This window comes from Larus michahellis, chromosome 13 (assembly GCF_964199755.1).
Source record: "Larus michahellis chromosome 13, bLarMic1.1, whole genome shotgun sequence".
Classification (NCBI taxonomy): Eukaryota; Metazoa; Chordata; class Aves; order Charadriiformes; family Laridae; genus Larus; species Larus michahellis.
Window position 1 is genome coordinate 3,820,167 of NC_133908.1, and position 27,729 is coordinate 3,847,895.

The 27,729-nt window shown below is 48.9% G+C and overlaps 1 protein-coding gene across 6 annotated transcripts in view; it reads left to right on the plus strand.

Moving 5' to 3' along the window:
• TBX5 (T-box transcription factor 5) overlaps positions 1–26,460 on the plus strand; it is a 139,668-nt gene extending 113,208 nt beyond the window's left edge. For all 6 annotated transcript variants that reach the window (XM_074606090.1, XM_074606091.1, XM_074606088.1 and 3 more), the window contains exons 7-9: positions 5,897–5,988; positions 17,172–17,398; positions 25,779–26,460. In XM_074606090.1, the coding sequence (XP_074462191.1) occupies positions 5,897–5,988; positions 17,172–17,398; positions 25,779–26,362 (903 nt within the window). In that variant the 3' untranslated portion in view covers positions 26,363–26,460. The remainder of the gene's footprint in view (positions 1–5,896; positions 5,989–17,171; positions 17,399–25,778) is intronic.
• The last annotated feature ends 1,269 nt before the right edge of the window (positions 26,461–27,729 follow it).

The following is a 27,729-nucleotide window of genomic DNA, read 5'->3' on the forward strand; positions in this document are numbered from 1 at the left end:
ATTTTGCTGTAGCTTAAATCATTGTGTTACTAGCTTGTATTTATTAGGTACGAGCTCGCTGCTTAGGACCAGGAAATGAACCCTAATAGACAGAAATAATTAAGGTTCTGCCCTCATGAGGGTTCTTTCAAAAGCAAGAATTCACAACAATTATTCTCATTAATTTTTACAACCTACTTTCCCCGTTAGCTGGACTTGGGCTTTATATTGGTTTCCCCCCCTCAGGATATCCGGTTTTATGCTGATTTTTTTCTTCTCCTCCCCCCCTCAAGTTATTTAACGTTCTTGGTAGCCCAAGTTCTTTTTAAGGAAACGTTATCCCCTGGTGGGATGCTACAGGCACCCAGAAATTCTATGTGCGCCACAGCAATGCAGAGAGCCAGGGAAAGGCTTGGCTGAAGACTAATCTGACGCGCTGCCCCGACAGCCAGTGGGGGTGGAGGAACATGCTGCGTGGGCTTTCGGAATCTATAGCTTCATCCCACCCCCAGAAAGACCCCTGTACTAAAAGAGTGCCGTTGACTCGGTCGAGTCAACCAGTGCTCCGTCCTGCTGTGATTTGGAGAGCTGCCCGTGCGGCTCTCCTCCGAGCACGTGGCCTTTTGCTGCTCCATCGAGGCATCTCGCAGGGTTGTGTAGGTGTAGCTGTTGCTGGAGACGGGACGGTCCTTGGGCTCAGGAAGTTTTGCCCCAAGAGCTCTGTTCTCCTTGGCTTTGGTTGCCAGTAGTCACCTCCATAGCTTCAGTAGAGGCTACCAGTGTGGTGGCCCAGTTGGCATCCAACGGAGCGCCTCTCTGCAGAGGCTGGACCCGGTCCAGTCCCCTGCACTTCTGTGTCCCCTGAACCCTCCCTACCCAGCCTGGAGCTATTGGCCCTGTGTCTTCCCACCTCCATGGCAAGAAGGGGTAGCTTCCCTCCTCGCTCAGGGCAGGCTCCTCTCCAAAGCAGGGTCCCCCAAGCACTCCCTGTGGTTAAGTGAGGTGAGACCTTGTGTCTCCTCTTCATTGCCAGGGCTGGTGGCTTCTCTCCAGCCCTCGGTCGCTTGGGGACTGCAGTGAGCTCTTTTCCTTTCAGTGACCCTCACCAGGCTCCTCACATCTCTGCTCTCAAATGCTTAGTCCCGTTGTAGGCTTTGGTGGGCAAGTGCTTCCTTCAGGAGGCCTTGCGTCCTTCACAATCGGTGTCTGAACCAGTCCAGTCTCCCTCTGCCCCTTTGTCCTCAGTCTTGTCCCTGCCTCTCTGGCAGCCCTGGGACAGGGTGCTCAGCCAGCCCTGAGCCCCCAGTCCCTTCCAGTCCTTGATCCGGGCCCCCTCCCCAAGCTCTGCAAAGACACCCTCTCTCTCTCTCACCTCCTGACCCACCTCCTTCCCCGCATCCCAACTCTGTGCAAGGTCTGTCTCTTCTTGTTCTCCATCCTTGTCTCCCAGTTCAGCCAACAACCTCCACAATGAGCCCCTCTGTCTTGCACCAGTACCTCCCACCAGCCACTGGCTCTCAATCCCTCCCATTTCCTTCACTGGCTTCTGGGTTTGGCATCTTTTCCCCCTTGCCAGCAGCGCCCCCCCCTTCCCCTGGCCTTTACCTCAGGCTCTCAGTCCCAGCTCCCCATCCAGCTCCTCTGGTTGGCCCAGCCAGACGTACGTAGTCTCAGCAGGCACCTTGTCTTCATCTATTTCTTTCCTTCCCCCTGCTCTGGTTTGGCTTCCTCCTCCACGCTGACTTGGTTTCCACCTGGGGTACGTGAGAGTGCAAAAGAAAAAGGCTCTGTGCTTTCGAGCCTGAAGCCCAGCCTCCCAGTTTCTCCCAGCACAGCTGTCTGCAGGGATGGTCCTGGCCTGTCTCTGCCACACTGAGCAGGACCACGGTCACCTGCAGGGCAGGGACGGCACGTATCCCCACAGCGCGGGGAGGTCCGTGTGAGCTCAGCTCAAGGGTAATCGCCTCAACCTCTTCATCACCAAGTGGGGCGACCTGAATGGTGATTTTTTTTTTTTCCCCACTCAGGCTTTTAAGTTGTCTAAGTGGGGCAGATGTTCACGAGAAGAGAGCTCAGAAACTAAGGATCCCCTCCTTGCAGAACATGAAGTCCCTTTTCCAAAATGCCCAGCCTTTAGGACAGTTTCAGAAGAGCCCAGGAGGGTCAGGGCGGTGTGTTGTCCCTCAGCTGAAGTGCTCAAAAAACCACGGGACCAGTTGATGGTAAAATAAGTAAATAAAAAGGAGCCAAGGGCAGATGCCCGATGTGGAGGATTTCGGTCCTAACAAAGTTTTGTAAAGTTAGAAGCAATTGAGAAAAATCTTATTATGGCAAGGGCTTGACAACAAGTAATACTAAGTGGTAGTTTTGACCCTGGCCATATAAATATTCATGAGCCTGTAGGCACACACCCCCCCATATAAATACATGGCTGTGCAAAAAACCCCAAAACTAAAGCATCTTTCCTCGACCTAACTAGATGCAAAGCTAAATTTTATCATGCTGGAGCCAAAGACGCCGTTGGAAATGCCTCAGCAGAAGCGCGTTGTGGTCAGTTAGCCCAGAGAAAGGAGTGCAGAGGAGCGGCGCCGAGATTCCATTGGGAACTGTCGCTTCCCGTTAAAGTGAAGAGGAACCCATAGGTCAGACAAGCCCTGAAAAGTGTAAATGTGGAAGGCTTCACCCGGGAAAGCTCTCGTCTCAGAAGTGTCTGCAGCAGCTTTAGAAATCAGTGGTCAGAAGTGAACTGTGCCGTCGGTTTCTTTCAGTAACAAATACATAAACAAAGCCCTACAGTTTTATTGAATCTGTGCTATATAATTTAGCCCTGGGCATTCTGTCTTAATGACCTCGCAGGACGTTGTATTTTTTTTATTTTTCATGATGTAATTGTCATTTGATTTTCTGACAGCTTTTTCTTCTCCCCCTCCCCCCCCCACCAATGAGCTACAGCCAATTAAACAGAGTTTCTCTATGGCAAAGTTGATCCAGAAGAAGGTTATTTCCACCCAGTCGTTTGCTTTTCCACCTCTGAAATGGTTTGTAAGTCAGACAAAAACTGGCCAAACAAAACATCTTCCCCAGGCTATTTTCTAAAGCAGGGATTCACCAGCTTTTTTGCTATTTTCTATTTTGTTTTGTACGATTTTCTCAAATCTGGCTTGGACTCTCCTGGCTAAGTCCTAGGGCTGATGCCATGAGTTATCATCTAGAGGAACTTTGCTCTTGAAAGCACCTGCTGAAATCCATCTCAAATACACCAAAGACCTGAGATCTAATTTAAAACCTGCAGCCCCTGGTTTCTAGATGCCTTCAGTCATGCAGATCTTTAGTTTTAAGGAGGCTGAAGTTAAGTGTGCTTCACGTGGGGCTTCCTGCTACCAACATATACTTTAATGCCGTTGCTTGTAAGAGTCTTCACGATGAGGGTTAGGGGACTTCTCCACCCATAAAGCAAGGTATTCGCAAGGCGGAGGTCCCATACGATATTTTGTCCGACATTTTGTGGGTGATTAAAGGCTTGATTCATCAAACAGGGCATTCATCTGAGGTCCTTAAACGTAGGTCCTTAAATTAGCCATGTTGTTGGCTCCTTCTCCGGTGAATGGAGGGCGTTGGGGACCTGTGAAGGCAATGCTGCCCACCTCAGAGCCCCAGTGCCCTCTGGCAGTCCCCATCTCCCTCCCTTGATTCCAGCAGGAATGCCGGGAGACGAGGTTCCCAGTGCAGGCGCCTTGGTTAAAATGCCTTCGGTTAGGTTGGGATGAATCCGGCCCTTTGTACATTTGTGTGCCGGTGCCAATACTGTAAATCCTCGCTCCGTGAAGGACTTCACTTATGCAAGCAAATATTGCCATTGGGTTCGGCAAGGGAGGACAACTCGTACATTTAGTGTGCGTCGGGATGCAAATTGCATAGAAACATTCAAAAAGTTGAATAATGCCTATTATTCATTATAGAAATGCCACCACCTCTCCGCTGGGAACTGATAGGCAGTTTCTTTGCAAAGTACACAGCTGGTTGTCTAATTATTAGGAGCTTTTAATTATAAAAAGCGCCCCTGTTTTACTGCTAGAGAACAGCGCAAATGGCAAATTGGACCAAATAGATGGTTTGTTCGCCCTTCTCTTTGAAACCTGAAATGCGTGACCAAAAAAAAAGGCAGCAACGCCCCGTTTATATACTAAATTACGTCCTGATTTAATGGGAATGCTCGTGGGGACAAGCGTAGGGGTGATGGGGTCTTTGGGCGAGTTTTGGGGTTGAATTGGCCAAAAATGGCAAATAAATAAATGGCCTTTGGAAAAAAATATGCTATAAGATGAGAAAATAGCAAAATAGCCTGGTCGTGCAGACACCTGGCAGGGTTTGCTATTGACAGTAGCCGAGCCAGGTTTTTCTCTTTGAATTTTGGCAAAGAGGTGGGTCCAGTTGTGTGTGCTCGGCTGGGTGAACATGAACCTCTCTCTGTTCTTACCGCCATTAATCTCCAGCCCTTTCCTTCCCGTTGGCCGACTTTCAATAGGAAGGAAGGACAGTGTTTCCACAAAACGCGGTGAGCACATGGAGTTCCTCCAATGGCAAATGCAGGGTTGCCTCCTCTCCTGGGCAAGTGCAAGTGCTTCTCCCGACTCCTGGCTGAGGGCTTGGACTGCCGGGCAGTGATGGAGAAAGAGAAGAAGGGGAACCGTTGCCGCCTTCTGCTTGAATATTAAAAATAAGCTGAAGGCTGGTACGGGATTTTGCATAGACTGATCCTCTCCTCCTCCTTCTCCAAGGCTGGGGTTCCTTGATTGCAAACTCCAGCTGTGCGCCGTGCACAGATTTATTTCGCATCTGAGTGGGTTTATGGTTGTTCTGTTGCTGGATGAGCCGGAGCTCACGCTGCCTTTGCTTTGCTATGCCAGCTCTGGAGCAAGGTTGGCACTCAATTAGGGCAGATCACGCCAGATGCAGACTCAGTCCGGCTCTGCAAAGACACCAAAGCACTTGCATCAAATTTGGCACGGCAGAGTGACTCTGTACAAGATCGCAGGGCATCCGAGGGTGTTGCTAGTCCACAGTTAATATTTGCTTAAATGACAACCCCTGGCTTGAGAAAACCTACTTGGGTAAGGGTACGTTCTGTACAGCAGCTGCTTTAAATGTTGTAGATGGACTTAGATGTTGTAAGAGGACCAGAGGTAGGTGTCAGAGGGGGGGTTCATCCCAGAGTACTTGAGGTGCTGAAGGTAGCCAACTAAGTGAGCAAACTAGTCCCTCTTAATTCCTCCTAGAATTAATGGGGAGATGAATATTCCCCCAGGGCACGATGGTCAGAGGTGGAGTTGCCCTCCAAGTACCTTAGGTAGTTGGTCCATGCAGTGCTTACAGGTGGGGAAGGCTGTCAGATGCAGAGCAGCTGAAGTACGTTTAGCTGGTCTGAAATACAGAAAGGGTGAGCCTTACCAGTCTGAGTGACAGGATCCGGGAGGTAAGGTTTTGGTCATGGCTGCGCATGGATGAGAAAATATTTGTTGGTGCCAGCGGGGTTTGTTCAGCCGATATGACTTGCATCCCCGGTTCTTGGGTCAGCGCAGCCCTTTCTGTCTCAACAGCAAAAAGAAAGTAGGTAACTAAGAAAGCAGATTTCCTTCAGAGAGAAATTTATGTGTGTGTGAGCAGTCCCACGTGTTAGTTGTGGGACAAGCCTGAGAGAAGCGAGAGGTTGTTGGCAGGAGATAGTTTTCCAGTGGGGAGATCTAGAGGAAGGCCCATCAGGAGTGGACAATGCCTGGGCTGAAGGACAACTTGAGTCCCTGAAAGCTGTGTTTTCCCCCCACATCCCTACTGGCTTGGGTTTAATAAACAATATTCCCCCTCTCCCAGGCCATGCCTTGGACTTGCGATGAACCCGTTTGCGTTTCCTCCCTTTCAGATCACCCAGTTAAAGATTGAGAACAACCCCTTCGCGAAAGGTTTCCGGGGCAGCGATGACATGGAGCTCCACAGGATGTCCAGGATGCAGAGGTAATGTGTGCCTCCGTCGTGGGGACCCTCTCAGCCCCTCCCCAGACCTGCCTGGGCTTTTCTTTGCATGTCGCTTGTGGCTTGAGCTAAACCAGGGCTTGGTGGCAGTCCCTTCTCTGGCATCTGCTTGTGCATTTTACGTCAAGCTGTTGAAATACCACCAGGATGTGGGGCCAAAATCCAGGACTTCCCACCCCGAGGTGAATGCTGGGTTACAGGGGCAGGATCTCACCTGCAGGTTGTCCTCTTGGCCTCAGGGACCTTGTGTTTCTTTCTGGCGTGTCCCTGTCCAGAACAACCCCTAGCTTTGTGCTAAACGGATGTCCCTGCGGTGGCATGTGGGCTTCAACTTGTTTGAAGCAACAAGAGACTTGGACTAGCTCTGAGGAGGTCTGGTCATCAGGCCACCGCGGCAGAGCTCTTGGGTGATGTTTTTGCCCCAGGTGGCAGTGCTTTAAAGACAAAGATCTCAGCCCTGTTCTGGGAGCAGGTTTGTTAAGGATGCTCCAGATGCCTCTGGAGATCTTGGTGTGGAGACCTACCTTGTGCTGGTTTCTGGCTTTTTGGGGGTCTTTGGAAGGAGGGGAGTGTTTGCCTGGTCAGTTCTGGATGTGCAGAGCAGGAACATAGGCTTCAGGTTGAAGAAGGAAGGTATTAGAAAGTGTTGGGATCTCCAGGGCCAGGGGGCTGAAGAGGTCTTTTTGAATCCGAGTTTTGGATGTAAGTACTTAAGCTGAAAATCAAGCCTAAATCCTGTTTAAAAGAATCCTGTTTAAAGTCCTTTTCTAAATGTCAGGTCCTGCCGGTAATTAACTTCATGCCTTTCACTTCACTTGGAACTTCGTCCATGTGTCAAGTCGCTTCCTGGTGCAAATGTTTTGCAGGAACAGTGCCATACCCATGATTATGCCTAAGACAGATGTAGACTCTCAATATAGCATTTTTCCATCTAGGAGGGCAGGAGTGACTCAAATCCCTTCTTCTCCGGGACCAGCAGAGCTGCTTCTCTGGGGAGGGCTGTAGGGACCTGCGTTGTGACCCTCTACCAGGAGGGCTCTCTCCACAACCCACCTGAGAGCCGGCTGTAGGTGGTCACTGCAGGCTGGAGTGCAGATGCAGAAGCCTCTTCTGGTTGCCGTAGTTGGTGACCTGAGCGTGGCTCTCCGTAGCCACACCAATCGCACTGACAGGCAACAAATAACGCCCGTAACGCTGCAAACCCTCAACCCTGTAACCCTGCTCAAATGGGCAAACGTACCCCCGCGCGCAAACTGTTTCCAGGCTCAGACCCAGAAAAGCCAATAAATAAATATAAATAAATATATATTATATAAATATATATATATATAACACTTCTCGCGATCTAAATCATCTCTGTGGTCGGCTGAATGTGCCCTGTGTTCCCTGCCTGCCTTCCCTTTCCAACGACAGCCCAGATCCTGGCATAAGAAGTCAATATTTATTTATTTATGGGTGCACTACCACTTGAAATAGCTTCTCCCCCCCTCTTCCTCCTCTCCTCCCTCCCGTGCCAGCCTCCCAACCTCTACTGGAACTTGAGTAACGATGTCATGTCCCCCCACCCCCACCCCGCATATTTTTGCAGCTAAACTACCCTTTCATTACGGTCAATGGAAAGATTTGAAGGTTTACATTCATCGTGGGTTTTTTTTTTTTTTCGGGGCAGGAGGGAGGAGGTGAAACAGTGAGGGCTATTAGAAGGGCTTGATGCCATATGAAGAGCGTGGCATCCAGCCATGCTGAGCCTGGTGCTAAAAATTGCTTGGCATTTTTACGCGGGCCTGCGGTCATCGTCGATGATACAGTGAACAGAAACGCTCGGAATATATAAATACACCCGCCCAGGCCTGGCAGGATTGAAAGGGTTAAAAATCCCCCGCGTCGACTTTACAGGATAATTTGTGATGCTCACTTCCTTAATAACTTATCCTCTGTACAGATAGCATAGAAATGACTGTGTTACCTTTACAAAGATGGCATTTTTTTATTTTTTTTTTTTTAAGGGAGCGCAGGATAAGATTATTATAGCAAAATAAAGGCCCATTCAAGGTTGAAAATTAGACAAATTTGTGGTTTTTTATATATATCGGAATATATACAAAATTATATATATAAATATATGAAAACATATATAAAATAAATTACAGATATAAAAATTAGATTGTATGTGTAAGATAAAGAACCATTCAGGATTGAGTACGTTAGAGGAGTATGACCTGCCTTTGTGGGTTCATATAGGTTTCGTATATAAATATATATTAAAATATAATTAAATATATATGAGGCATACTTTAATAGATGAATGTGTGTGTGTGCGCGCGTATGTAGCGAAGTTGTTTCCCAGTGATGGACCCGCTCCCCAGCTGGCAGGTATAGGTATGTCTACCTTGGCTTTAGTGGAGCGATGTTGATTTGTATCCTTGGAGAAGACGGGGGGGGACTTATTTTTAGTGCCATTTCTTCGTTATAGGAAAACAAGTAGCTGGAAAAAAAACCCAAAAACCCAAAAAAAACCCAACAACCACGCTTTTTCAAAACAGCACGCGGCCTTTTGTACCGGAAACCAGTGACCTGACATTCATCAGGTCACTGATCATCTCATTAAAGGGTAAAGTCATGGTGGGAATGAATTTTTCATGCTGCGGAAAGCCTCAGCACCTCCATGTTTTCTTTATTTAAATCCCAAATCTTAATTCCCTGCATTGGGTTATTGCAGAGGGGCATCTCCTAGCTGAAAGCAGTGGTGTCCCTGCCCAGGGCAGGTGGGTTGGAACTAGATGATCTTTAAGGTCCCTTCCAACCCGAACCATTCTATAATTCTATGAGAAGGAAACCCCAGCAGATGAGGTTGAGAGGCAGGGCTGACCCATCTGGGTGCGTCAGTTGCCTTGTGGCATCCCATTTTTGGGGAAAGCTGGCCAAAGCGTGTCCCTCTGCTCATCCCCTACCTCTCGGAGCAGTCTTGGAGGCCTGAGCCCTGGTCAAGACCTAAAACTTCGGGTCCTAATGTGTTGCGTGGGGCTTGGATTGGATGGGAGTAGGTGTGTGGTGGTTGAAGATGCCGTCTAGAAGAAGCGTCCCCAGGCTGGGCCGGTGTCTAGGCTTCCTCTTTGCAAAGCATGTGATGGGCACGTTCAGAGAGCAATGCTGCTTTCCTTTGAGAGCGCACCCTGTGGATCACAGGGTGGGTGAGGAGCCCTCCCTCTGTCTGTCTCACCTGAGGGGTCTGAATGATTTGCTTAGAGCTTTTAAACAGCTAGATGAAGTCCATCCTCATAGAAAGAGTTGCCATTTGGCCAGCTCTGGTGATCTCCTTGCACCTTTGGCTGTCAGAGGATGGGAGGGACACCAGTTTGCTGGGTCCAAAATTCTCTCACTTGCTTCAGAAGCAGGTCTTGCAGTGCGGTGAAGGTGCTGGTGGAGTCTTGGCCTGATGATTCATCTGTTGAGCACCTACCCCTGGCAGACAGTAGGGGCTGAGAGGAAGGAAGATGAAGTAAGGAAGAAAGGCAACTTCCAGTGCCAAGAGTGAGCTCAGAGTAGGTCTTGGGTGCCTCGTCAAGGACTTTGCCTCCATCTCTGCGTGCTCTGGCCAGGCAAGAGCAGCAATGCCTTGGGGACAGGAGCTCAGCGGGGTGGATGGGGATGTCTTTACAAGTCCATCCCTCTCTTTGGCTTTCTCTTTCCCAAGGCCTCCGTGTTGCTTTTCCTCCTCCTGTTTCCCAGGAGAAAAGTTAATAAGTCTGTCCAGGTAGAAAGCTTCATTCAGTAGTGTTATTAAGCCTTTCAGCAGGAGATGATTTAATTCAAAAAGAATAGCCACGAGCTCCAGAGAGATCCAAATTCCAGCGAACACAGACTTCTGGTACACATTCATTATCCCCCCACACCCTTTCTTTTCCGAGACACGCGGGACCCTGTTAGCAGTTTCTTTATAGGATGAATACTCTGGGAGAACAGGGTTTGTTTGTTTGCTTGTTTGGTTTTTTTCAAGTTTTCGGGTTTCTGAGCATGAGATCAACTTTGTGATTTCCTTGATTTTTTAAAAAAAAAAAAAAAGGAAAATTAAAAAAAGAAAACGAAAGAAAAAGGAAAACACGCTAGAGAAAAATATGTAGCGGGATGCGAGTTATACTGCATCTGTGGTCATGCTACAGTTGAAAAACATAGATCGGGTAAAAATTACATAGCTGTGATGCTGGGAATGTTAAGCAAAGTATTCCTTTCAGATCTCTTGCCCCACCGCGCTGTGAAAATTCCTTTTGTCTCCGGTTAGAACTCCTGCCTGTGCCAAGGGGAATTTGGTGTGGAGAGCAAGAGCAAAACAGGCAGCAGAAACCCGCAGAGGGTGAAGCTGATGCAGAGGCAGGATGAGCTCTGCAGCGCCGTTGCCAGAGTAGGACTTTGCCCTTAAAATTCCCCATGCATGAGGGTCAACGGAGCTGTGTTAATAAACCATAGCCATTGGGCGATCGGGGGCGTCGCATGCAAGTCGTAGCTTTTATGTTTTTAAACCTGTGACTGCCAACAGACAGCGGGGGAGAAGTGTTTGTGGGTCTGGGGCTAGAGCACTGTAAAAGAGCAATGCTGTTAAACCCTTTAACCAATTTTTCCTGATCATCTGCAACTCCCATTGTCTTCGGCGGTTATTATGGGTGCTGAAGAGCTTCTGGAAGTCTCAGGCCCTAGTTACTCTTCATTCATATTAATGCAATTAGTCCTTGAAGCTTCTTATTGAGAAAGCTTTTGAGAGGAAAGATGATTATGTGAAAGGGTGGCACTTAGTTCCCTTGATGAGTATCCCGGGCCCTTTCAAAGTGAGACAAAGATCCAGAAAGATCTACTCGACAAAGCAAAGAGTGGCAGCGTAGTTCGACATTATGCGTACGTTTTCTCCGTCAAAGATCATGAGCCATAGTTTGCTGCCTTTGGCGTTAATCCGCAGTAGTCTTCCTGGCTCCAAAGGAATTATTCCAAAGATTTCCTGGTGTAACTGAGAACAGAAACTGGGCCAGACACAAAGGACATAAAATCAGTACCATGATTCAGAGCTGGCATAATGGAGAAGAGGGTGCATTTTGGGGTGCCAGTAGAATAAATGGATGAGCCTCTAGACTCCAAAAGGGTTGTCTACCTGGTCACGCTAACGTCATGTTGGACTGATAGGCACCAGTCTGACCAGTGCAAGTAGGTCTCGGTCCACTGCAAACGACCTTGCACTTCTTGCGTCTTCCCATTGCATCTTTACATCCACTCTCGTTTTCCATGTTCTGTCACTGAAATGTCCCAAGAGCCACATGCTGTCGGAAACATTTGCAGCGTGAGACTTATAACATCTGTTGGAGAGATGATGCTTTCCTGCAGCAAACATCCGCAAGGAAACTTTCCTGGTCAAAGCCCCAGTGGAAACAGTATGCTTGAACCTCGTTCTATAGGATTTGATGGAATTCAAATGAAATCCAAAATAAGGCTCTACAGACTTCACTGGAGGGTATCCACAGCTCTTTCAAAGTGAGAAAATCAGCTCAAGAAACACAGGGTAGTTGCAGTTTCCTCCCTTGCGCCTTCTTTGGGGGATCTACCCAGGAGGACCCAATCTGTAGAAGCTCAGCCCAGCATGAAGGGATGCTGACGCTCTCTCTCTGTTGGCCAACATCCACTCTCCGTCTCCCCTCGTGTTCCTCTTACTCCAACATGAACAGCAGTATTTGTCTGCGGGAACCTAGCTTTTTATTTCCCTGATAACGGTAGCTCTGGATCTCTAGCTGGTTCTTCTTGCTGCTGGTTCTCAGGTTTGCTGCAGTGATCTCTTTGGGCTGTGCTGGTTGTTCAGGTACCACGCGCGTACCCAAAGCAGCCTTATTGGACCCTTACATTCTGGCAAGACCATTTGAGATGTTGGCGGAGCCATACTGCAGTGAACAGCCTCCCTTATTTCTCAGTGGACAGTTTGACTTGTATCACTAGACATCCCGCCCAGCGTTTTATTTTCTGTGGGGCTGGCCTGCAGTCCCGTCCCCGTGCAGAGAGAGCTCATAGTTGATCCGAGGCAAGAGCGAAGGAAGTACTCAGTAGTATTTTATCCACATCAAACTCTCCAGAGAGTCTCTTGAGGGTGGTTCAACTTTATTTCAATATGTTGGATATGAGCTGAAATGAATGCACCTTGACAATTGAAAATTGTTTTCTGGGTTTTTTTTTATTTGTTTTTTCTTTTTTCTGGGAGATTGTATATTTATTCCAGTCACTTTTTTTCTCTTCCTCTATCTGTTATGGCTGACTTCCATTTCTTTCCAACTCTGGAGTCTCAGCAGGAAGGACAACAATTGGTGGCCTGGGAAATATAAACCCAAATGCTTCTGAGTTGCGTTTGCACATCTGGAACTGGGGTCTGATGCTGCACCACTGTATCCACGGGTGCTGGGTGGGTGCAGGGGACGGGACTGACGGGACATTTGTCCTTCTGTAGTGACTCACTGAGGAGGAGTTAGAATCTCCTGGAATAGTGGAAAGAATGGAAGGGAATCGCCGTGTTTGGCCACCTTTGGTCAGATTCTAGGCTAGGAATTGCCATTGGGAACAAGATCTAGACACTGCCCAGCCCAGGGCCTTCAAAGGATGCTGCAAGAACATGGTAGCAGCTACCCATGGGGAAATCCTCTTCAGTATCATGCCTCATCTTGACCTTGAACAGGTACCAGTATAACCCTTGGGACCTGACATTTAATACGTCTTTTGAAGTCTTGTTACCATGAGCTACAGCAGCTCTGGAGAGCCTCAGTATATAATGCTTTGTTGCAGTGTATAATGCTTTGCTGCACAAACATCAGAAGCATCTTTGAAAATAATTTGCTTAGGGTCAGTAGGGGATGGATGCTTCAATGCAGAAGCTTCCTGGTCGTAAACCATGGATCTCTGGAGGTTTTTTAACAAGGTTTTGCATTTACTGGTATGTTAGGAAACTTCAAGCCTGAAAATTATCACTCTCTTACAATGTAGTGATAAGGAAGAAAGTGGACTGGATGCTGCTCTGTAAAGATCTATACTTACTGTTTTTCCACAGTTCTTATTAGTTTGCAGAGGCCAACAAGATTTCCAGCTCTGAGATTACAAAACCTTCTTGAATTTGCTCCTTCGAACCCTTTCCTAGATGTGAACTTTTGGTCTAAGGGCTCATGGTGAGGGCGTGATTTGGCCAGGGGAGGGGAAAAATGTCATGAGATATGAAAATGGGACTGAGTGTACTAATTCCACCTGGCAGAGGTCTGATTTTGGTGGAAGTGCTCCGGAGATGCAGGAAGGATTCCCTTGTAAGGCCTGTTCTGTAGATTTGGGGTTATATGATAAATTCTAAAGAGGAATGCGTGTGCTATGAGGAAACGGTTATGCAGAGCTGGTGTCCAATCCTACGGGTCTGGGAAACATCTGGCCAGGTGGGAGTTAAGAACAGAGTCCAGACTTCAGGACCGAGTGCCTTCACTGTAGACTTGGACCTCATCCCTGATTTCTTCCCCCAAGCTCTAATGAAAGTCAAAGTAATATTCTCTCCTGGTGGCCCTTCAGCTGGAAGCCCGGAGACTGTACAGCACCTTGCAAAATGCGGCCGCCCCCTTCCTCCCCGTCCCCCTCTGCTATCGTAATACACCAACTATGGAACTGAATATTCATCATTAGCCTCCAATAGACATTAAATAGTCCAGTGACAGCTTCCTTCCTTGTAAATTCTTTCCCCAACCAACTTTTTTTTTTTTTTCCTTCTAATTTTACAATTTTTAATGTGAAAAAAATGTAGCCCATTAACATCCCGATGTAAAACTAACTCAAATTCTGGCCCAGGAACAACAGTCTCTTCCTTGCTGTGTGGACAATTTCTTATATTGCCCGTGTAAGTCAATCTTTAATGCTTTTTTTTCCCCCGTTTCCTACTTCGCTGCAATTTTTTTGGACGGCAAAATTTCTGGGTGCGACAGTCATTTTGTGCCAGCAGCGAACAAAACCTTTAATTCCATTAAACGGTGGCCCAGAATTACAACCAGCTATTTTGACAATAGTGACTTTTAGGCACCGAATTAAAAAGAAAAAAGAATCCGATACATTTTTAAAGACCGAAGGACAAACTAAAATGGTAGCTGTGCACGCTGCGTATTGAGTGGGCTCAGGAAAAGAGTATAAATGTTTCAAGATGACTGTTGCTTTACAAGGTACCAAAGATATCTCTTTATTAGCGCTCAGCTCCTATGAGGTAGAAAAAGGTAAAAATACAGAGATAACCGCCTTTGTGTCTAGAAAAATGGCAAAGTGAAAGAAAGAGAATATTTTAGATATTTAGTTAGAAAATACTTTCCTTCCTCTGCCTCCTCAAATAGTGGATTTTTTGGCAAAAATAGCACCCAACATGTTTTGACTGAAATGGAAATATTTCAGTCTGGAGAGAAGTCATTGCGAGACCTCCTGGGAACTGCTGTTTGGAAACTTGGTGTCTCCAAACCTGTTCCCTCTCCAGCGTGACTCCCTGTTCCTGCCGTGTCTCCCGCAGAGCACCGCGGTCCCCTCTTACCGCCATGGAGGCTGTCGTGTCCCCTGGGAAAATGCAGTCTGAAAGGAATTTGGTCCCCGGTGCACAACAAGAGTGTGGGATCCTGAAGCCACCTATGCTGGCACTTCAGGGTAAAAATGTCGCTGTTTCAGGCATGCAGCTCCTTTATGGAAAGGAAATATTTCTTTTTTACCAAGAAAAAACAATTGTGTTAAATTTGCCCCTTCTCAGCTCTCCATGGAGACAGAGAAAGTGTAGATTTAAGTGAGAAGTGTCTGGGATGGGGATGGCTTCTCAGTGTTTGTGTGGTGCTCCGTGCAGTGAATGTCTGATGTTGATGGGGTCCCTGAGAATTTGCTGTAAGAAACCCCCATGCAGATCTAATCCCCTGTGTGAACGGGGAGAGGATGACACTCCCAGAGAGACATCCAATTCTCCCCTCACCGAAGCAGGGAGAAACTGCGGCAGCGGTCATCTCCACATCCTCTGAAAGAGACACAGAGAACACGATGTGGCTTTATGTCATGGTATGTCCTCGCTTCTCCTCCGCTGTAACCCATCGGTGTCCCACTGAGAGAAAAAAAGAAGAGGCTCTGTCATTTCTTGGGGGGGTTGGTGGTGTTGGAGCTGGGGAAGAAGGAACCAGCAGCCTTTCATTAGGGAGGAGAACTAAGGGCAAGGTCCGTGTGTCACCTACCAGTGGCTTGTCTCCTTGGAAGGGAAACATGATGGCGATACAGCTTTGGGATGTCATGCTGATTCCATAAGGATCCCTCTGTGAAGGTGGAGCGTGGCAGGAGCAGGCAGCTCAGAACTGTGGCCTGCTAGGGCTGGGAGACCCCCTAGAACCCAGGAGGTTTGAAGGCCATAACTCTTGATCTTCCTGAAAAGCCACCAAAGCTGCCCTCCGGCAAGATCTCCTAGGATGGAAAGGCTAGTGCTGGGTGTCCGCAGGCAGAGAGGTCCTCTGAAGCCCACCTCACACCGTGGCATCCATTGCTCTCTTGTGTATCTGAGGGATAAGTCTCTGCTTCCTCCTGGCCCATCTCTCTTTCTTTTCCTTGTGCGCAGCCTGGACTTCAGTTTGGGGAGAAAACTGCCTGGTCAGCCACTCCAAGTGGGTGGAAAGCCATGCTCCTGTTGGCCCTGTGGGGAGGAGCTGCTGGGCTTCCAGGGGAAGAAACCCCACCTTTGGAATAGGCTCTGCTTGGCAAGAAACCAGTGCCCAGGGTTTGGAAAGCTTCTGTGGCACAATGAGAGACACATTTATTTGGTTTTGAGCTCTTGGGTGAGTTTCCCCTCCGTTACAGCTCGGTTGTTGATGTTTCTGGCAGCCACCACAGCAGTGGTTTGGATGAAAGCTCCCTGCTGTGAGTAGGTTTATATAATTGGTATTGTTAAATTTTGTAAATAAGTTCTGAGCTGCTACAGTGATAGGTCCTCTCTAAGGGGCGTACTTGGAGAGTCAGTGCTCCTCCTCCACATGGAAGTGGCCAGGTGAGCTGGTTGATGGGATTTAAGGATCTGTCCTTGCTCCAGCGTAATGATTTTGGGCAGGTGAGTAGAATAACCTCAAAGCCAGCTTTGTCCAATGGTTATAGCCTCAAAGAAGAAAGCTTGTGTTGAAATCTGGGCTTTGGTTTGTGGCTGCTTTGAGCCTGGTTGCGCTTTGCGAGGTGCTACCTCATCTTTATGCATTTTTAGCAAGTCCTTGGGTTCAGGCAGCACTCAGTTGTCTTGGAGACAGCCCAGGATGGGCTTGCACCTCGCCTGAAGTCTCTGGGATCCCCTGCTCAGCTTCAGTTCTCCCCAGTGTAGAGCAGGAATAATCTTGTCCAGCCATGTTGCCGACGTGCTGCTTGGAGAAATGTCTCCAAAACACACTGTAGGGTCTTGTAGGAGAGGGGATTTCCAGCCAGTGTTGGCAAAGCATCCTCGCTTCAAACCTGATTTCGGAGCAAGGGAACAAACCAGACTTTCCATCAGTGCTCGCCCTCCCAGCCTGGCTCTGCTGAGGTGTGCGGCTCTGGCGTGCATCAGGTCTTGGTGATTTATTTATTTCTCTTTTTCTGAGCGCTCCGGAGTGGAGCTTTGTTCTCTGGTCCAGGGATCCCCCATCCAGGACAGGGGGGCAGACCCTGGAGAAAAGGAATGGGGACAACTACCGCAAGGGGAACAAGTCGACCTAAATATTTTATCCATCTCCAAGCCAGCTTGGCAGAAAGGACTTTTTTATTTATTTGCCTGCGCACATCCACATATACAATATCACTAGTATATAATTTATAAGTGCTATCATAATATGTAAATATAACTCTCGTGTATTTTGCTATAACTGCATATATCTGTTTTATGTATGGGTGTAAAATAGCAGTTGTGGTGGAAGATGCACGAATCTAAAGGGAAAGATACTAAAAGGAAAGTGAAATAGAAGAGTGCTGCAGGGATAAAGTGTGACGGGGCTGCGGTCTCCGGGGAGCGATGTTTCTCTCTCCCTGAAAGTCTAAACAAACACCGTGACACTAATGTGCCGCCTTCATTTATTAATCTACGGATCTATTTATTAATTGATTGCTTCTCTGCCTTGTGTGTGTGTGTTTGTTTTTTTTTTTTTCTTTGCTTTTAGTAAAGAGTACCCGGTTGTTCCCAGGAGCACAGTGAGACAAAAAGTGTCCTCGAATCACAGCCCCTTCAGTGGCGAGACCAGGGTCCTTTCTGCCTCCTCCAACCTGGGCTCCCAGTACCAGTGTGAGAACGGGGTATCCAGCACCTCCCAGGACCTGCTACCGCCTGCCAACCCCTACCCGATCTCCCAGGAGCACAGCCAGATCTACCACTGCACCAAGAGAAAAGGTCAGACCTTGGCTGCTCCCCGCTCGGCGCTTTCCCTTTCCTAACATTGACTCTCAGCCTTGTTTTCTGACGTTTCCCCTTGCCCACAGGCTGGGCAGCCCCCGCCTGCTTTACGGTGGTGCTCGAGGACGAGCAAGGGATGAGGGACGTGTGCTGGAGGGGGGCAGCTCCCCCAGGATGGGCCGGGAAACATCTCACCAGTGTTAGCCTAAAACCTCCTCTCTGCTGCTGGGCTGGGAGTGAGCTGTTTGGAGGGGTGGCAGTACCTTCCACCCAGGTTGAATCCACATTCAGCAAGATAGCTGGTGCCAGAGATAAAGATGACTTATCTGTCTCCATAGTCCCTCAGACGGGGCTAATCTCCAAGTGGAGATACCTTGACAGCTTGGATTTTGCACAGTTTTCAACTAAGAGTCTCAGTTGGGAGACAGTTGTCGGTACGCAGAGAGCAATTCCACTTAAATGCTCGGTCTAATGAACGGGGCGTGGGATTGAAAATCATGATATCCATGTTCGTTCCCCTCTGGTGCGACTGACCTGCTTTGACAGAGCTTGAGGGATCAAACTGTGAGGGTTTTTACACCGACTGCTCAGCTCGTCCTGGCGTGAAGAGCCCCATGGCATCGATGGGATAATTGTTCTCAGGCAGGAGCGAGCGCTTTGCAGTCTCCCCCTTCCTCTCCCAAAGCAATGGGAATGCTTAGATGCAGAAACTTTTGCAGGACTCGGGCAGTAAAAGCCTCAGATCATCTCCTCCCAAGACACTCAGAAGAAAATGGGGTATTTCCAGGGCTGAATGCAACCCTATGGGGTGGAAAAGACATGGTTACTGCCTACCCTTGCTCCCTTTTCTCAGGATTTGGTCTATATTGCATGGGAAAAGCTAACAGGAGTCAGCGTGTACCACGGCATTTGGGCGCACCAAGAATTTCTCCAGCCCGGTAGCCTCTCCCCGCGGCAGATCCCTTCCTGCTTCCCTGCACGGTCCTATCAGTCAACCACATGTCATTATTTTTAGTAACGTAACCCCCGGGGCACTGGGATGTGCGGTGTAGACACACAGTCTGAGGTAGCGGATGCTGGGAAGCGCTGGCAGATGAGGCAGGAGGGCAGTGGAAATCCCTCTCGCATCCTTGGCGAATCCCTTGAACGTTGTAGGAGAGCGTGTGCGGTGTACCAGTATATGCGCAAAACAAAAAAAAAAATTAATTGATAAATCGTAATATTTTCCTGACATGAGATTGAGCCAAACGGCGGGAAACAGAGGCGACGTGTTCTGGCCCCTCCAGCCGACCAGGCGACCCTCGTGCTCTACAGAGTGGATCAAAGCCATGGTTGGAAATGGAGATGCCAGCCTTGAGCTAGCCGTAAGGCAGGGAATAAGGAGTTGCAGTGGACTCCCAGAACGTCCCCTAAGGTCAGAGGTGGGTTGTGTGGCCCTTGCTACCCCCGTGCTGGTTGCGGGACTGTGGGCGCGAGGCTTTAGGACGCAGCTGGGTTGCTGCAAAGCCCCGCTGTTGGCGATGGAAAGGCAGGTCCCATTCATCCTTGGCGTCCCCCAGCCTGCGACCCGTCCTCGGAGCTCCTTTGCCCCCGGGAGCTGAGCTTTCACCGCTCCTCTTCCCCTTTGCGAAAACTAACCAAAACAAGCTGGCCCAAATGGCAACAAATCCTTTGGACAATCTCCGACTGCTGCGTGTCCCCCCGCACCGCAGGGCAATTCATCATTCGCCTCTGCATTGTAACGTGATAAGGAATCAACAGAGGTTTCCTTCCAGTTTTGGGATTCCCGCTAAGTGGTGTCTCCATGGGTGGTTTCCCTCAATCCCCCAATTATCTCACTTCCTCTTATTGTCACAAAAGAGACGACTATCTGCCCTGTAATAAGCTCCCCGGCCCCTTTTGGCCTGCGTGGCCCTTGCAAAAGTGCAGGAGACTGGCAAAGGGAGTCCTTGTCTGCACGGCTGATGGCCCCTCATTATCTCTACGATGGCTGGAGTGGCACAAGCAGTTAAGGGCTTTTATCAAAGCCGCCAAATGCTTTAATCAAAGAGAAGCAACGTCCTGTCCGATACCACCGGCTTCTTCCGTGAAGCTGTACATCTCAGGAGCTTGAGTCTCTGCTTTCCTCCCTCTGCCTTTTTCCCCCTCCCCAAGCATCTAGTAAATCGAAAACAGCCACCAGGGCTTAAAGAAAAGAAACACAAAGTTAATGGGAAACAGAGAGCCAACGTAAGCTGCCAAGCAGCTCTTTGCAAAGTGAAATTAATTAAAAAAAAAAAAAAAAAGTCACTAGAGATGAGCAATTCTGTTCAGATAAATCAGAACGTGATCCAAGGTTTCGTCTCAAACTCAGGCTGAGCGTGGCACTTTCTTCTAGCACTGAGCGAGGATCTTTACTGAACTCGGGAAAATAACCTTACCTATAATATTCCTCTTTTTCTTCCTTTTCCAGCCTCTCATTTCTAAGCAAAGAATTAAGCTTTCCCTCTCAGCTCTCCCACTTTCCTACTTTTCTGCATAAAAGCAAGAGCGTGCTCACTCCTAATGCACCTCTGTCCATTTTCTGGACTGGAAGCACCATTGATTTTGTTGGTTGCTCAACTTCCCAAACATGGTCTCCTCCTCGGTCAGTTTAGGATTTGTCTCAAGCGGATTATTTCCTTTTCTCAAGGCTGCGGTTATGGATACGTGCTTGCAGGGGCAGAGGGCAACTCGACTGGGTATGAGACCAGCGGGTGTCTGTATCTTCTGTAACAAATACCACAGCTGTTTTCCCAGATAGTCTCTCAGATATGGCTCCTTCCAACTTTGACATCTCGTGATGGTTCTACGCATCCTTTTTAATCAGGAGATCAAGTCTTGGTTTAGGCTCAGTTGAGAATAGGTCTGTATTCAAGCAACTCAAAGGCGCCTTATTCAACTTCTCCTTCCTTGGTGAGCTGAGACAAAGCTTTAGCTCTGTGGTTGACAGTGTTGTTCTTAGCTGTCAAGTCAAGATGGATTCACTCTGGAGATCTGATATGGAGTTACATTAGGGGAGGGCAGCAGGGCTGCAAGGGGATGTTATCTCAGAAGGCTCCTCTGTTTCAGGGAGCTGATCTTCTTCTGGGTGAGGAAGGAAGGACACATCCCAGAGCCCCAAATCTGGCAGTTCCTGGTGCGTGGATGGGAGTGGGAGGTCGCAGCATTGGGAATGACCCCAGCGTGGTGCAAAGGGGTCGCTGCTCCAGGCACCTTCTGAACATGCCGAAGGCTAGGGAATGGGAATGGCAGTCTTCAAGGCGAGAATCATCCTGCATTGTACCCCAGCTCCACACTGAGATTGGTTATGGCATTTCACAAAAAGACTGGTCTTGAGAGGATGGATTAACTCCAATCCTGTATCCTACCAAGGAGCGGCCTCTGTTCTTGATGTGGATTTTTAGGCTGCAACAAAGACCACTTAGAGCTTTGCCTTTTTTCTTGTTGTTCTCCACCTCTCCCTCTCTCATTGTTGTGCTTGGAGAAGCCCAAAAGGACATACCAGCAGGCAGCTTGCTTTCTGTCTTTCATTTTAGCCCCACGTCCCATTTAGGGCATCGGGGCTTGTTTTCCCTTGTGTTATCCTCTCCCTCAGACTTCCTGTGAACTAAAAAGTCATCTCTCTAAACCTCTGCTCCCTCCCAGCCTTACACAATCTCAACCACTTGGCAGATTTCTGGGATGCTTGTGATGGTGAACAGGAGGCGACTGGAACAGCCTCTCCCTGGGGAGGTTATAAAATTTGTCATGTTGGCACTCGGAGGGAGAAGAGGGACGCGGCGGAATCCACTGGCTCCAGCCAGCGAGGACCGTATCCTTCAGCCACCTAGCCTGGTCGTGGTCCTGCTCATGGGGAAGAATGTATCTTTCACCTCCTTCCTGCTCTGCTGAGGTCGGTGGAGACACAGCAATGCCTTTCCCCCTTCTCCACAAGAACAGGCACCGTTAGGGTGGATAGACCTCTTCATCGATTGAACTGATTTCTCCCTTATCCCACCCAGACTTTCTTTCACTCAAAGAATCTCTGGGACAAAAGTTGGGTATGAGATATCTTCTTGGAGGACATGCTGCTCATCCTGCTGATGTTAGGAGACTCAATGAGTTGACCAAGGCTCAAGCTATGCTGCAGCGGAGGTGTTTGCGGCTTGGGTAGATGCAGTGGAGCCCAGAGCAAGGCGGCTGCTGGGCCACCAAGGGTGAAGAAGAGCCTGTCTGCATGGTGGGGAGATATTCAGGGGGCTGGTGTGCACCCAGCTTTTGCTGTGCAGCCATGTTGCTTGTGGCACTCTAGTTTCAGCAGCTTCATATAAGCATCCCCCTCTCCCATCAGGAGGTGCGGGCAACCTGCTTCCTCTGGAAGAGGTTCCAGCTTTCGGTGTTGGATTGTCTCTTGCCCCACCACCCTTTCTGTCACATTCCCCTGTGATGCAACACAGCCTTATTGCAAACCGTGCCATTGCTGAAATAACTCGTGTCTCTTAGGTTTCATGTCCTGGGACGTATGTCTTATTTGCTCTTTAGGGATGCCCATTTTGGTTGAATCCATCGTTTTCTTTTCTTCTGCGACAACCTTTGCCGGCCTTGCACACTGGTATTGGCTATTCAGGCTCGTGCTAGAAACCAGACTGGATGAAACAACAGTGTTGGTGATAATCACCCATTGTGTCTCCCTCACAAAGTCGGGATGAACCTACTGTAATGCCCTGGAAGTGTGGGTGAGGTTTAAAAACTAAAACAATTGGGTCCCATTCTTTGTTGTTTTGTGTCCCAGGGAGCTGATTGTCATGAATTGGAAAGGAACTCTCCTGATTTACACCAGGGGAAGAGGTGGGCCCAGTGCATCCCGAAGTCCAGAGATTTTACATGTTTGCATTTTATTCTGGATGGCCCCTAATCTTGGAATTGGGAAAATTCCATTTAAAAAGCCATTTGTGTGGTATTTACAACCCAGCTGGAAGTAGTAAATACCGGAAATCTTGGAACTGCTTATGCTCTCGCTCAAGCTCCTTCATTAGATAGATCATCAAATTCCTTGTGAGGGAGCCAGTTTCCACCCCATTCTGCAGGCTCCGTTTTCCTTGGATCCACTTCGGAGCAGCTTCTCCCAGGCGTTGGCAGCTTCCCCTGCTTGGCAGGACCTTTTGCTTTTTGAGGTTTGAGCGGTATCTAGGGGCTGGTCACAAGAGCCGATCACCACCCTTGGCTTCCAAGAACAGCAACAAACATGGAGGATGGTCAGCATCTCCCAGGATGGTCAGCGTCTCCCAGAGGTGCCCAGCACCTCCTAGGGCTCAGTGGCAACAGGAAAAGCACAATGAAGTGCTATCAGAGAACAAACATCAAGAATCAAACCCAGAGCAGACCAGCTACCTCCTGTCTCCTGCTTACACCGATGCCGAGGAGGTGAGAGGACCTTCAGGGGGAGGATTATGGCCTGGGGTTGCACTGTCCAGTCTCCAGAGGAGGTGGGGTGGACTTTAAGCTGCTGCCTCCAGCACTGCGTGAGAGCTCTGTTTGACTTGTTCCCCTTTTGCTGTTCTCTTAGTTGAAGATGGCCCCCTCCCACCCCCAGATCTGCCCCACACACCATGGGGATGCACTTCACTTGCTCTGTGCTTGTCTCCCGGTCTCCTCTGCGAGGAGTGGTGGAACATTGCTAGATCAGACTAGAGAGCCTGGACCAGTGTAAATTCACCAGCTGAGGATCTCTGGTCTGCATCATCCCATCCGATGGTGAAGATGGACTGCTCTCCTCCCTCTCCACCACTTTGGCGTGACAATGATGGGAAAAGCATGAGGAAGAGGGGCCAGAGGACAGGTAGAAGCCGTTAGGGTAGGCTCTAATCCTTTGTTGGCCACCGTGTCCTCTTTGGAGATGGGCATGGTGTCTCCTTACACATCTTAAAATCTGGAGTGACGGTGCCCTTTCCCCATACAGCACCGGTGAGCCTGGCTCTGGAGAGGCCAGCAGAGCCACCGCGAGAGCTTGCAGGAGAAGAGAGGGCACCTAGAGGGTTTCCACTGCAAGGCTGGTTGTTTTTGTTTTTCTCTCTTCACCTGTGAGGAATTCTGGACGCGGATCCCTAACTGTGGCTCTGCCGGGCTGGGCAGCGAAACGTCTGGGCTAAATGGAAAAATCAGCAGCCTCAGGTTGTAAGTCAGGCGCGTTTTTACACAACGGAAAAAACCCAGAGTCTGACCGTTTTGTGTTGTATATTTAAAAAAAAAAAAAATAAAATAAAATAAACAGTCAAACCCCAAGCCAATGATTTCTAATGCCAGCAGAGTAATGCGGTTTAATGCTGAAAACTTTATTAGCAGAACAATGCTTCATTTTACAAGACATTGTTTTTCCACCCTAGTGTTCTTATTACTCAGTGGTGGGTTAGGGATCCAAATCTTTTCGGCTGTCTGTAAAAGCTAGAGCTCAGGCTGGTCTTCCCCATGTAGCTCCTGTGATAGAGCCGCGTTCAGGCGGGGGCTTAGACCTGTGCTTCCAGCTTTGGTCTTCCAGGGGATTACGTCCTCTCCGTCGCTCCTGTGTGAGAGAAACCTGCACAGGATTAAGGAGACTGATACACTTTTGCATCTTCTCTTGCCGTTTTATCTCCATTAAAGAAGTGATTGCATGGCTTATCCCTTCCTACTTTCTGTCCCCGTTTGAGAGAAGGCAGAGGAGGAGAAGTGGATTTTCAGAGCTCTGCGTTGCTGGGACTAAGGGCCCGGGCTTTGCTGTTGTCAGGAAGAAAGCATGAGACGGGACTGCGGCTCTCCAGCTGAATTTAGGGGCAGCAAAGCCTAGGGGACACCGAGGGGAAAGTCCCCATGGCGTGCACCTCCATGCCCGATGTCCTCTGGGGTTCTTGGGCCAAGGAGACTAACGGCAGCGGTTGCTCCAGCTGGATTTGGTAGACACCTGAGTGGGAGTAATGGGTTATTTTACACCGGGGGGAGGGTTGCACCTTCCAGGAGAAAGCCCAGGGCTGTTGATAACAAGGAGGGTAGGCGCCTGGGCATCTTTACAAGAGACCAAAAGTGCTCGTGCTGCCCATCTGCACTTCCTGAAGGTGAGACGTGGGCACTGGCGTTGGAGCAAAACCTCCATTTTGGCAAGCGCTTCTTTGCGGGGGCAGATACTTTTGGTCCTCTCTTTTTTTTTTTTTTTTTTTTTTTTCTGGTAGGGAAACGTTGTGGTTTTTTGGTTGTGTTTTTTTTCTTTTTTTTTTTTCCCCCCTCCTTTTGGTTTTGGCAGTGGGGGAAAAAAAAAAAAAAAAAATCGGAGCTCAAACTATGTTGGTTGCGAAAATTTGAAAAAGGGCCGTTTCTCGCAGTGTTCTTTCAATTTTTACCCCCGTGGAAAGAGGCTTTAAGAGAAGCGGGGTGTTTTTTTCTGCCCGCACCAGGAATCCTGTTCTTGAAGCAGCAGCAGCAGCAAAGTTAATCTGAGTCAGAACAAGCTCCCCTTCCCTTGCCTTGCTGTCCTTAAAATCTCTCGGTGAAGTGCTCGTCCCTGGGAACTCTGCCATCCATTCCAGCAGAGCTGGATTTCATTTGATGACCCTGCGAATGAATAAATAAGTGCATATTCATTTATTCATTTTGCTTCACCCTCGAGATTTCACCTAAATTGTTTATCTCCTTCCCTCTCTTGGCCCGGGATGCTGCAGGAAACAAAGGGCTCTGAAATTTACTTTTCTTTTTTGTTACCCTTGGCTCCGGCACACAGCTCCGTGCGGATTTATGTGCCCGGCTCCCTTGGCACAGCTAAAAACCAGGGCTGTAAAACTCCAAATCTGATTGTCTCAACTGTGCCATCGCTGATTCTCTCCCCGGGGGCGGGGGGGGGCGGGAGCTTTTTATTGTGATCTCCATTTTTGTCTCATTTATCGTGAAAGCGTATCGGCTTTTAGTCAACGGCATCAGCTCTGAGCCTCTCAGCGGGGGGTGGGGACCTCTCTTAGGTGCCCCGTGTCCGCCGGCAGATGTTACCCCTCTGGTCAAAGTGCTGGCAGCAGAAAGGAGATGAGGAATTTGGGGGTGTGAAAGGGGTATCGCCAAACAAGCTAAACCTCGGGGGTCCCTCCAGCATCTTACAGCCTTGATTTTCCTCCCAGAGCTCCCAGCTAATCCCTTCCCCAGCCCAGCAGCCAGGGCCAAGTGCGAGACGCGGTTTCGGGAGGATCGATTGAGATCGAATCCAAAGAAAGGATCTGGATTTACGCAGACGTAACTGAGGGAAGCGTCCGGATCCGCTCAAGGCAGACCGCCTCCTTGGGAAAACCAGGATTGTGGGGAGGGAGGTTCAGCCGAGGGCATAGTATTGTTGTTCGCTACCAGGAGTTTTCTCTCCCAACAGATGAGGAATGTTCCACCACCGAGCATCCCTACAAGAAGCCCTACATGGAAACTTCTCCGGCAGAAGAGGATCCTTTCTACAGGTCCAGTTACCCCCAGCAGCAGGGACTGAACACTTCATACAGGACTGAATCAGCCCAGCGCCAAGCGTGTATGTATGCCAGCTCCGCTCCCCCCACGGACCCCGTGCCCAGCCTAGAAGACATCAGCTGTAACACGTGGCCGAGCGTGCCGTCCTACAGCAGTTGCACAGTGTCTGCCATGCAGCCGATGGACAGGTTACCCTACCAGCATTTCTCTGCCCACTTCACCTCGGGGCCGCTCATGCCCCGGCTCAGCAGCGTGGCCAACCATACCTCCCCCCAAATTGGAGATACCCATAGCATGTTTCAGCACCAAACCTCGGTTTCTCACCAACCCATCGTCCGGCAGTGTGGACCTCAAACCGGCATCCAGTCCCCTCCCAGCAGCTTACAGCCCGCGGAGTTCCTCTATTCCCACGGCGTGCCTCGAACCCTTTCGCCCCACCAGTACCACTCGGTCCACGGCGTGGGGATGGTGCCAGAGTGGAGCGAGAACAGCTAACAAGGCGGTGAAGGAAAGCGCGAGAGCATTAGCCATGGGGAAACAAAGGAGAAAAAAAAAAAAATAAAAAAAATTTAAAATAAAGGGGGAAAGGGAAAAGAAAATAATTAAAAATACCCTGTCGATAATAAAAGCGAGAGTATTTTGCAAGACTCCTTTAACTGAATGTTTCACCGCTAGCACTCGAGAGGGACGGACGCTGATTGACGAAACCACAGATGAAATAGCCATCGGCCTCGGTGTGACTTGCCCCTCGTCCCCCCCCCCCCAGCCCCCCCCTGCCTTTTTTCTTTCGTTTCGAAAGAAAAAAAAAATCAACAGATTGGCACACTTCTTCCCCCCTTCCTCACCCCCCCCCCCCCCCCCGCCACGGTCCCCACCCAGTTTGTGTCGCTGCCACCGCCAGCCCCGTGCCATCGTCCCCGTCCCCCCCCCAGCTCTTTGTGTTCTCCGAGGGACACCGACCTCCTGCTGCCTTTCTCAACACAGTCAGAGTGCTTGAACGAAAACAACTAGGATGTTACTTTTGGTTTTGGTTTTTTGGGTTATTTTTGTTTTTTTTTTTTTTTTTTTTTTTGTGGTGTTGATGTTGACGATGTTATATAATAAATAATAATATATATATTTTTTTCTTTCAATTTTCTCAAAAAAAAAAAAAAAAAAAAAGATAAAAGACACCGGCCCTTTTTTACCAAGGGTGGCTTTGGAGTGGTGTTTCTTTTTTTTTTTTTTTTTAATTGGTATTATCATTGTTACTTTTCAACAGAAAGAGGTTTTACGAGCCCGCAAACGAGCAAAACAGGTACCTACCTCGCCCAGGCGTTGTACCAGGAGCGAAATCGCTCCCTGCAGGCTGCCGCATTTCCTTACGAACGCCCCCAAACGCGGCTCTGCGGGAACCAGCCCTGTAAATTCATCTCCGCTTGCCTGTAATTCTCTTGCTCTTCTTTCCTTTCCCATCTCCCGGGCTTTCCCAGTCCATCAGCTGTCTCTGATGGATGGGTATCTTTCAAACTTGAAAACATCCACTGCTTCTCTCCTGACGAATTTTTACCAGCGTGCGGAAAGCGGGGGCTCCGAGCCGGCCGTGAAGAGGAGAGGGGGGAAAAGAGGGGGGAGGAAGAGGATGCAGACAACGAAAGGAAAAAGTTTGCTCATAAAAAATGATGGTGACGCTTGTTTGCAATCCCGGACTTTCATTTTATCGCGCGATTTTTTTTCTTCCTCTCAGAAAAAAAACCACAACCAAACCCAAACAAGAAAAAGGGCTCTGGGTGTGTTAAGTGAGATATTAAATAAATGTATTTAAAAGGAGCACAGAATGATCGCGAGGGGCTGGGAGTGGGGGAGGCGAGAAGAGAAGGAAA